The 11,665-nt window shown below is 34.1% G+C and overlaps 2 protein-coding genes across 2 annotated transcripts; one reads left to right on the forward strand and one right to left on the reverse strand.

Annotated features, from left to right (window-relative positions):
• Window positions 1-4,822: 4,822 nt before the first annotated feature.
• Window positions 4,823-7,847, forward strand: LOC139858218 (patellin-3-like). The gene is made up of 4 exons (XM_071847069.1): window positions 4,823-5,794; window positions 6,601-6,725; window positions 7,274-7,415; window positions 7,496-7,847. The coding sequence occupies exons 1-4, from the start codon at window positions 4,823-4,825 to the stop codon at window positions 7,742-7,744; spliced, it is 1,488 nt and encodes a 495-aa protein (XP_071703170.1). The 3' UTR covers window positions 7,745-7,847.
• A 669-nt stretch (window positions 7,848-8,516) lies between these two features.
• On the reverse strand, window positions 8,517-10,333 carry LOC139858173 (small ribosomal subunit protein eS26x-like). Its single transcript, XM_071847028.1, has 5 exons — window positions 10,222-10,333; window positions 10,002-10,094; window positions 9,301-9,385; window positions 9,077-9,210; window positions 8,517-8,826 (listed from the first exon to the last, which is right to left on the reverse strand). Exons 1-5 carry the CDS (start codon window positions 10,222-10,224, stop codon window positions 8,755-8,757), a joined length of 387 nt encoding a protein of 128 aa, XP_071703129.1. The 5' UTR covers window positions 10,225-10,333; the 3' UTR covers window positions 8,517-8,754.
• Window positions 10,334-11,665: the final 1,332 nt, after the last annotated feature.

Genomic DNA, 11,665 nt, shown 5'->3' on the forward strand with positions numbered 1-11,665 from the left:
ATTTGAGGAATTTACTCAAGTGTTTTGAACTTGCTTTAGGGCTAAAAGTCAACTTTCAAAAAAGTTGTATGTATGGTATTGGGATGGAACACTCGATTATACAATCTCTTGCAAATCACATCGGTTGTCAAGAAGGCAAATTACCTTTCTTGTACCTAGGGTTGCCTATTGGGTCAAAAATGAAGGATTGGCTTCCGGTTGTTGACAAGTTTAATGCTAGGCTCTCGGGTTGGAAAATGAGGACGTTGTCTTTTGGAGGAAGATTGGTTTTAGTTAAATCGGTGTTTGATAGTCTCCCGTTGTACTTTTTCTTTCTCTTTCGCGCTCCGCCATGTGTAATCAAAAAATTAGAGTGTGTGAGACGATCTTTTTTTTGGGGCGGGTCGGGCACGGGTTCAAAAATGTGTTGGATTAAATGGAAAAATGTCATCAAATCTTTTGGGAATGGGGGGTTAAATATTGGTTCGTTAAATGGGAAAAATCTTGCTCTTTTGGGAAAGTGGCGGTGGAGGTTCAAAACCGAGACCAACGCACTTTGGGTCAAAGTTATTCGGAGTATTTATGGTCCGTGTGGTGGCTTGATGTCGGAGGGTGATTTTCATCACTCTTCAACATTAGGTACATGGTATAATATTGTATTAGCAGGTAATGCTTTGGATGAGTTGCAAGTGAATTTCCAGAGCTCCTTCGTCAAAACTATTGGAGATGGGAGTTCAACCTCATTTTGGCACGAAAATTGGTTGGGAAATGGCAAGCTTTGCAGCAGGTTCACCAGGTTATACAGGCTCGAGCTGGTCAAGGATGTGGCGATTAGTGACAGGGTGGCAGCTTCTGTTTCTAAAAGTGCGCTCGGGTTAAACTAGAATTGGGCCCGTGAGCCCACTGGAAGATCCGCTGGGGAGCTGTCGACTTTAACAGACTTAATTTTTTCGTACAAGTTCGATTTTAGCCGCAGGGATTCTTGGACTTGGAGTTTAGCGTCGGATGGCATCATGACAGTGAAGAAACTAGTAGGTATTATCGACGAGCAGCTTCTCGGCCAAGCCCCTCCGATTCAGCAATACATCCGTAATTCTCTCGTTCCTAAAAAGCTTGAGGTGTTCATTTGGAGGGTCAATAATAAACGCTTACCGGTGAGAATAGAGCTCAACAAGCGAGGACGAGGTGGAATCAATTGATCATGCTTTTCTTTCATGTAAGGTAGCGGTAGAGGTTTGGGTTCGGGTGTTCAAATGGTGGAACTTAGGTCCGTTTTCGGGGGTCAATATTTGCGACATCACAAAGGAGAATGGCCCAAGTCATTGTTCAAGTTTCGGTAAAAAGCTTTGGCAAGCTATCTCTTGGATTTCTACATACGTAATATGGAAGTTTCGTAACGAAAAAGTGTTTCAAGGCAAATCGGGAAGTGCTCCAATCATTCTAAACGAGATTCAATCCAAATCGTTCGAGTGGATCACTTATAGATCAAAAGGAAGGCATTTTGATTGGCTTATATGGCTAAATAATCCAAGTACTTATCTAAGCATGTTGTAATATTGTTTTCGTATAGTTGCTCTCTTTGCAACTATTTGTTAGTTGGTTTAGTCTTCGTGTGTGTTGCGTTGTACATGTGCTCTTGTTTCTCTTCGTGGTTTTTAATGAAACTTGCCTTTCAAAAAAAAAAAAAAAAAATTTTGATTTGAAAATTAGTTTGTAGTATATTAATGTTAATAACTTAACATATTAACCACTTGGCATAGCCCAAGTTGCCACCAAATTGCCAATGAACTAGTTAACCCAGGTTCAACTTTTAGTAACGCCAATAATTGAATTAATTGGACTATTGGCTAGAGGGAACGTCAATATGCGCAATTCATCCGGTTACAGGTCTCGTCGCTCGGCCGCTCAGTGGCTCGTCACCCAGGGGTTTTACTCGCTATGGGGACCCAATGTGATTGTTGCTAGGGAGGTTTCTATGCGAACCCAAAAAACTTAACTTACTATTAGTTGAATTTGGTGTCGATGTAATCGGATTCAAAAGATGTAAAACCGAAACTAAATTTAGATTGAATTTGGATTTGATGAGTTATAGATATTTGCCTCCCCTTATTTTGGGAAAAACTAAACATTATAGGTTTATATGTAAGATTAGTGACAAGTTTCACTTACTAATATCATTATATGTCAAACATAAAACAAAAATATACAAATGAATAAATAGTTGTCATGGCCACAATAACATCTGGTCATCACTAGAGATGATTTGAATCTAGAATCAAATCAAATCTTAACAAACAAACGATGAAATGATTAACAAAAGTTTGATTAAGAGTAACATGTAACAAAGATAACCAACACATATATCCAATTAATCAGATTTTAAAACGAAAAATAGGAAAGTTACAGAAGTATAAAACCAAAACAGGATGTGGCAGAGAAAAATGCACTATCTATTAATTTTATAACCTCAAAATAAAAGATTCCCCAACCTCCTAGCTTTGATCTTTTAATGCACCATTTTTTTTTTTTTTTTTGCAAAAAAACGATAACATTAATAACTGATCCGAAGATCAACTCGTACAACCAATACAATAGAGTCCAAAACGAGCTAACATTAATGCACCATATGATACTAACAATATATTTATCAATTATCTACATATATATTAGATGTTAAACTAATTTAATTTTAATTTAATACGGAGTATTACATTATATGCTTAATAAATATATTAGGAAGCTGGCCACCCATAAAGGGTTCATGTTCATGATGATGTATGTGTATTTGACAGAGCTACAAAGCTGTTACAAATGGGGCCGACGATGCACAATCTAATTCTTTTGTTTAATTTATGGTTGAAGCACTATATTCATCTCTTTATTTTTTATTTAGCTCTAAATATTCTTTAAATATAAAATTTCAGGAATCCTACGATATGGTGTTATGATGTGTGTTTTCACATATTATCAATTTAGTTATAAAAAAATACTCCATCCATCCCAAAATAATTGTCCTATTGAACTTTTCAAAGTCAATTTATTAAGTTTTGATTTTAAATATTTATTGGTGTATGCTATAAAATGTTTAATGAAATTTATATCAATAGATTCATTTTCGAATGTGTTTTCATATGGTATAACTTTTATTCGATATTATATAACACAAATAAAGATATTTAAAGTCAAAGTTGAAGAAAAAAGACTCAAAAAGTCAAAACAGGATAATTATTTTGGGACGGAGGGAATATATCATTAAGTTTATCAATAATTATAATTAACTACTCGTATAATTATAGTGTTGGAAATTTTAGTTAAAACAAATGGGTTTTACCAAACTTTGCACACATATTAATATATGATAACGTAATATATATTGGTAGCTATTTAGTGAGTTTTGTAGTCTTTGACAAGGACTTTAAAACGAGCTAAAACGTGTCCAAAACGGATAAAATGTGAATGAGATATCGAGTCTCAAAGTTGTGTGTTTGATGCAAGAATATAAAAATCTAGTATGGAATGCATCTTGTCCCACATAGGAGTGGAGATAGACTTATGAGATGTATATATGTTCTTATCTCCAAACCTATGTCAAGATCTTATGTCATATTTTACTCTAGCACCTACTATCGCGCAGGGGGTTGCAAAAACTTGAGATTTCCTGTGATCCAATGGGCGTGCCCGCACGACCTGCGGACACGAATATGTTTTTTTTTTGTCACTTTTTTTTTTGTCACTTGGTTGTGGAGTAGTTGCAGATACACCTCATCAGATGTGGATGTTTTCCAACTTGGTTTCCACTGTTGACTTGGTGAATCAGATCCACTTCATACTGATGTAGATACCAGTAGTAAGCTGCAATTGTGAATCAGATCCACTTCATACTGATGTGGATACGAGTAGTAAGCTGCAACTTTGTGTTATAAAATTGGAAACCAGTCTGCAGAAATAACACACACAATACCAGTAAACGAATCCGTTTCATCTCAGTTTCACGCATCCGACTCCTTTTCAGGCAAGTGTTCTAAGTCCGGCAGTACGCTGCTTCGAACCGGTGTACCCTGGGAACAGACGTCGAATCTGTTTAAGGGAATTGTGTCAAACACAAGCCCGGTTCGCTCCTGTTATTCGGTTTGATCGTTTTTACGATTCAGCTTATTGTTATGTTTTCAATTATATTGCAGTGCATTTGTATGTTTTTAGTTTCATATATACGTATATTCTAACATATAGTAGTAGTATTCAATCACATTTATACACTATATAGTACGGAGAATAACAATGTTATTAGTAAAATAGTAAATATAGTCATAACGACTAAAAAACGATCAAAAACGGTATAAAATGGTAAAAAACCTAAAAAGACGGTCAAGACGGGGTCAAGACATAATCGATACGTGGTCGAGACGGATGTTGACCAACGTTGAAATTTTTTTTTTTTTTTTTTTTTTTTTGTATATTTCAAACACAAACTTTTCAAACATTAAAATTTAAAATTAAAGGCAAATATCTAAAAAAAAAAATACACATTAGTCAACATCTTTCGACCCGTCTTAACCGTTACACTTTAAAGTTTCTACCTTCTCCCATCTTCCTCCATTTTCGACCTTGGCTATAGTCCTTTGTTATAAACTAATACTATGTCAACCCACACCGTTGTTTGGACCCCACTCTTTTATATTCTTCACACTCACTGACAGACTGTTGCATCCCTTCCTTAAAACCCCTTAAAACCCCCACCTCATCACACAATTTCCTCACCTGTCTTTCTTATTTTCATTTTATTTTCGTTAAACAATCATTATTTGATTTGATCTGATATCATCTTATCATCTAATCTAATCTAATGGCCGAAGAAACACTTACTACACCTCCACAAGCAGCCGATGTTGCCGTTGTCTCCACTGTTCCCCAGCCCGAAACTTGCCAAAAAGAAACCGTGGTCCCCGTACCCGAACCCATTAAAGTTGTTGCCGTTGAAGACCATAAAAAGGTAACTTCTACGACGTCGTTTAAAGAAGAAACCAATGTCGTTGGTGAACTCCCCGATCCACAAAAACTCGCTTTAGATGAACTTAAACAATTAGTTCAAGAAGCTCTAAACAAACACGAATTCACCGCTTCTTCGCCGGCGGCAGCTGAAAAACTGGCGGCGGCAGAACAGAAGTCTTCTCCAGTCGAGCAGACAGTTGAATGTAAGGATGCGCCGGCGGATGCAGAGTCACCGGAAAAACATGTGACCGAAGAAGACGGAGCGAAGAAAAACGAAGCGATTGAAGAAACTATAGTGAAAACCGAGCCGCAGCCGGCGGAGGCGGAAACCGAAATTCCGGTCGAACCGGAAGAAGTTACGATTTGGGGAGTTCCGTTACTTGCTGACGATCGTAGTGACGTCATACTCTTAAAGTTTCTTCGTGCACGTGATTTTAAAGTGAAGGAAGCATTAAGCATGCTAAAAAACGTCGTCGCATGGAGAAAAGAATTCGAAATTGAATCGTTAATTAATGAAGATTTGGGGAATGAAGAAGAAAAAGGGGTGTACATGCATGGTGTTGATAAAGAAGGTCATCCTGTTTGTTACAATGCATTTGCCGGAGAAACAGTTAATTTTTCCGATGAAGAAAAAAGAAAACAGTTTATAAGGTGGAGAATTCAGTTTTTAGAAAAAAGTGTCAGGAAGCTTGATTTTAGTCCTAATGGAGTTTCAACTATTGTTCAAGTTAATGATATGAGTTCTACTCCGGCGCCGTTTAAGAAACAACTCCGGCAGGTGTTTCAGTTGTTTCAGGATAACTACCCTGAGTTTGTTGCCAGACAGGTATGGATTTCAACTTTTTATTCTTTGTGCTTTATTGATTAAAAAATATAAAGATGTTAGAGTATGTTGTTAATGTGCATAAAAATATAAAGTCGATATATAACAGCTGTATATTAAATTTATGCAACCCTTATTCGTTTAAAAATCCGTATATTTAAGCAATGCATTTGAAAACAGAACTGGTGATCACTTTATTAGTTTAATGATTTAAGTGGTTGAATCGATATGGCCATATGGGTCTTCATTGGTTTGTTTTGTGGTTTTCTTGGTTTATTCGGTTTTGAATATTTTGAATGCAGAACCGAAAACCGAAACTAAATTCAAATTCAAAAACATTAAAACAAAACCGAACCAATAATTGCATTCAGATTCTTTTGTTCTTTATTCGGTTTTCAAGTAAATCGATTTGAAACCAAATATTGAACATCCGTTTAAACCTGATTACAAACTGATTTATTTAATAATTATTTCAATGTTTATAATGATTCAAACAAATGTTTATAATGATACAAACAACAGTTGTTTTGAGCGTACAATATTGGTATTAAGTAAATAATTTCTGATGAAAAAAAATAATAGAGGCGTGGAAAGTATTTATAAGAGGACCGAATAATAGTGTGTCAGTTTAATTATTTTAATTGTCTGGGACATAAAGGCATGTTCTGATCTTTGTTTTTTTGACCTGTAGAGTCAATGCTTAACCTAACATCCACATGTTTTGTACTTTAGTTTTTACATTTGCATCTTGGGTGTTTTTTTATATTAAGAATGTGTTTTTAAGATGGGTTTATATTGTTTTGTTGAAGGTGTTTATTAATGTTCCATGGTGGTACATTGCTTTCTACAAAGTGATCAACACATTGTTCACACAAAGGACCAAAAGCAAGTTTGTGTTTGCAGGCCCTTCAAAAACTACTGAAACTCTATTCAAGTAAGTTCTAATTCAATTACAATTTCTAATTCTTTTAGTGTAAATTGTACTGTAATTCTTATAATATGTACAGTAAGTTGTGAGTGGGACCATAACTAAGTAGTGCCGTCTCTATGTTCCAAATTAAATGTCTTGTATCTTTAACAGTATAAGCATAATTTTTGACTAACTAGGTAGTGCCGTCTCTATCAGTCACACAATTTTAGATAAAGTATAAGCATTCTTCGTTTTAAAAGGCAAACACCACTTTTGACTTTTACTTAAGATATAGATTTATGATTAAAAACAACGTGCAAGAGTAAAATGGTAAAGTTGTCTACCTTTAAAAGTAAGATAAAATAAAATGTAAATGTGGACGCTTATTTTGTGACGAATGTAGTAGATTTTAGAGACCCGGGTCAGAAGACGTTAATCACCAAAACGAGGTTAAAAAATGGTAGGCTAAATTAGCCTTAAATGAGTTTTTTGTACATGGTTATTAGTATTATGTACAAATAAATGATACGGAGTACTACGTAATTATAAATTCTTTTGTGATGCAAATTCAGATATGTATCGCCTGAGTTGGTTCCAGTTAAGTATGGCGGGCTTAGCAGGGAAGGTGAACAAGAATTCACCACCTCTGATTGCATCATAGAAGATATCATCAAGCCTTCTTGCGAACATACAGTCGAGCTTCCAGCTTCTGAGGTACTGATTCATTCGGATAATATCTTGTTTTTTCTGTTTTTGCTTATGAAAGCGGTCTAAATTGATTTGATCAACTGTAGATATGTACATTGGTTTGGGAGGCAAGAGTGGTGGGAAATGAAGTTTCATACGGGGCGGAATTCGTACCAAGTAAAGAAGATGGATACACGGTTATCGTTCAAAAGTCGAAGAAGGTTACTTGCGATGAATCGGTAATCAGTGGGAGGTTTAAATGTAGAGAAGCTGGAGAGGTTGTGCTTACATTCTATAATCAAAGCTCAAAGAAGAAGAAAGTAATGTACAGGTTCAAGAAGGTGGCATCCGAGTAAAAAAGTCATTCCATATGTCATCTTCATCTATACATTATTCTTGAACTTATATTTTGTGAGTTTATTGATCTGTTTGCTTTATGTTGCTACTATAGTTGCGATTTCGATGTATTTGAATTTTAAGATGTATAAATGAATTTTGAGCAATACTTTTGGGTTCCTAATTTCACAGTTTCACACCATGATTACTACATTGCACATCACTCAATCTTTACCTTACAAAGCAAATACTTTGAATACAAAATAATTCAATATGCAGTAATTACATCTTTAATGTTTCATTTAGACACAAATAATTCAATAAGCAGTAATTTAGTTCTTTGGTCCCCTGTTGCTAATTCTAATTATAATTGCAGCATCTCGCATGATTTCTGCTTATTGAATTAGCAAGCAATCAACACTCTTCTTCGATTGCAAAATATGAAGTCCGTTCTAATGTTGCAGCCACAATGAAGTAGCATGAAGTAGCAGGTATGTTTCAAGACATGGACCACAGCCTTAAACATTAAAATTAAAATCAACGTTTATAATAAAATACACATTACTGTTGAATACATTGCTTCATGTTCGTGCATTTCTGTTTTCAAGTTCAAAAGGCCACGACATTCCTGTTACAATAAATAATGATATGATATAATAGTATTGTTCGATTCACATGTAATTGTAAAAAAATTCACTGTTTAAGTTTCGATTTTGAACTACAAATGCTATATGGTCAAATGTCATATATCTAAAGGTTAACACTTCAATTAGCTTTTGGAAAAAAAATGGTATGGCATAAAGGCACCCAAGTCTCACTAGCAAACCGTGCGAAGTAATAACAGTATATTAAACCAAACAACCAACCCAGAAAACTCATCTTCATTAAAGTAAAGATTTTGAAACTAGTAATGGAACCAAGAAACCAGGTGAAGGGTAAACAGTTATAACAGAAACACGGCATAGCGGTTTATACTTGAAATATAACTAGTTCGACTTTTCTAGTAGCACGATGAGAAACATTATCATCTTCAAGTTCGCACAGGAGCCGGACCACCAGCACCACCTGGGCGGGGAGCTTGACCAGGTTTAGGACCATCATCCTAAAACACACAAAACAAGCTTTTAACTACCAGAAGTTATAAAACAAAAGAATCCAAGAAAAAAGACCAGAACTTTTTCAAAGAGATTGACCAGTAGCCAAATATCACCATAAACAACCAACAACCAGTTACTAGTATATGAATAGTTGCATGTACATAGTTTTCAGAAAAAGAACCATTCATTCGTAAAAAGAGGATCTCATAGTATGAAAAGCAACGATAAGTAAGTGATATGATAAAAATTGCGTACCCTTGGGCGAGAGAAACGCTTTGGTGGCTCACGGTTCCTTCTATCGATGCGAGAGCGAACCCTGACAACTTTAGAGTGAATTGCACACGAAACACAGTATTGCATCTTCACGTACAACTTGGGAAGGGTATACTCTACAATCATAAAGTAGATAATACAAATTAAAATCACATAATTAATATTAAGAAGGAAAAAAAAAAGATTTAGCATTGATATTGACGTACGGTCAAAAGCACAAGCTTCTTGAACATCCCTAACAGCAGCTTGCTCCACTATGTTCCTGACAAGAAATCTCTTTATAGCCTTGTCCTGATATGTTAATAAAAAAAACTATCAACGTTTGACCACAACTACCTTTTTATTTATGAGAATACTAACCAGTCATGAGTCCAGTAAACAAGCATTAACATCAAAAACTCTTCTAATGATGTGAACGATCAGAGTAGCATTAACGGTCTTAAAACTTCCATTAATGTACTTTTAACGATTGACTACAACTACCATTTAAAAATAAATGTTTACATCAACAAATAGCAACCTTTATATATATGAACTTTTTTTATTATAAGCCTTTTCTTAACAACCTCCCCTGTAAAGTAACTAAGTGATTAAGTTCATAATATCACATGTTACAATCAACTTAACCTAAAAGCTAAATGAAAATTTGTACACAGCTTCATATAAAATCAGGTGTTCTCCATACATAATTTGCATAGAATTACGTTAAACCATTTCAATGTGTCTAAGTGTTCAATTCACATCTAGGGCTAATTCAAGTGATTACTAAACCACTAGCGAAACTCAAAAGTATAAATTCCATACATGTGTTCACCGATAATAACAAAATATTAAACAAATGTATACAATAATAACTCAATTTTCAATAATTAAAAACAAATCGATCAAAAATATAGAGAATTTATACCTTGGGACAACATTTACCGCAATTGGAGCAACGAATGAACTTCACATGTCCACGCCCATGCTTGTTGCGTCCTCCGTTTCTTCTCTTAAATGTCTGCACAAATTTTATTTTTTATTCATTAGTATATTAATATTAATAATTAATATTAAAATATTAATTATGAAAATGAGAGCACGTATATAAATCAGCAAAAATGGTCGGAAAGAAGTCGGTAACTAACCATGTCACCACCGGAATAATTCAAGGGTTACGAGCTGCGCCGTCAGTTGCCGTGTATCAGCAATTGTTAGAGAAATGAAAAATTGAGGGTTTTTATATGGTAGGTATTCAATAACCCTAGCCAAACAATCGGTTTAAATGTTTGGCCCATTAACTAATTTGGGCTTATTATATATATTAAAACTAACATCCTACTTTCTGTTTTCATTTTTAGTCCGTTAAATCTAAAAGATCTGAAATAAATATGGCTGGGTGATATTTTAACGAATTGATCTACTGAAAATACAACAAGGTCCTCTATTGAAGCAGGATATAGGGTCATGACAAGTACTGCTTGTGAAATTATATAGGTTAAATATGTGCTTGAGGATATAAATATTGATTTTGAACTTCCTGTTAATCTTTTTGTGACAATAGTTCTGCTATTCAAATAGTTGTTAATCCTATTTTTCAAACCAAGTATTTTGAATTTGATGTTCATTTTATGACATAGAAAGTTAGTGTTGGTGTAATTAAAACAAATAAAATTCAATCATAATTAACAAGCCAATATTTTACTAAAGGTTTGATTACTAGCCGGCATAACTTTGTGTGTAACGTTTTGTGTCTTATAGATTTGTTTCAAAATAAACTTGAGCAGGAATGTTAAAATACTAGTGAAATGACCCGTGAAACCACGGGTTTGTTTAAACTAAACAGTTTAATGATATGTTTTAGGTATTAAGTGAACGTAAATCTTAAAGTTATTTAGTTTAATGACCCGTAAAACCACACAGTCCGACTAAGAAACTCGTCAGCTGAACATTTCATCAAACACCTAAAATGCATATTAAACAATTCACATCTAATCATAAGATATAATATATATTGATTGTCATTTTATTTTAAAAGTGTAAATTATAATATAAATTTAGAATTGGTTTCCTTCTGCCTAGCTTTTATACTTTCTCGTACTCAATTCAAAATAATTAATTATAATAATTCAAAATTATTTAATTTTAATAATTAAAAAGAGTATTAATAAGATTTAATAATAATAATAATTAATTAATAAGATTTAATTTTAATTCAAAATTATTTAGATTAATGACATCACCCACCATGCTTAGATTTTTTTCTTTTGTTTTTTGATTTTTTAACAAAAGAATTAGCCTAATAATGACATCATCATTATAGGATTTTAATAGAAACCATAGATAGATGTAGTTAGTTCAAGCTTATTTGAATGTTATGTCAATATATTTGTGGTTTTTCAGAAAATGTTCAGGGTATTATGTAGATTCCAGAAGTTTAGGGTCTTGGTTGTCAATATTTTGATTTTGGAAATATGCTAGTTCAATGTGGTGTTGATATCGGAGGGCTATAGACTATAGTACCAAAGTTATCAGATCAATGGGGCTTCTTGGCATTTAGGTATTCAAATATGAGAAAAGTTATGCGTACAT

The sequence above is a fragment of the Rutidosis leptorrhynchoides genome, chromosome 7 (assembly GCF_046630445.1).
Source record: "Rutidosis leptorrhynchoides isolate AG116_Rl617_1_P2 chromosome 7, CSIRO_AGI_Rlap_v1, whole genome shotgun sequence".
Classification (NCBI taxonomy): domain Eukaryota; kingdom Viridiplantae; phylum Streptophyta; class Magnoliopsida; order Asterales; family Asteraceae; genus Rutidosis; species Rutidosis leptorrhynchoides.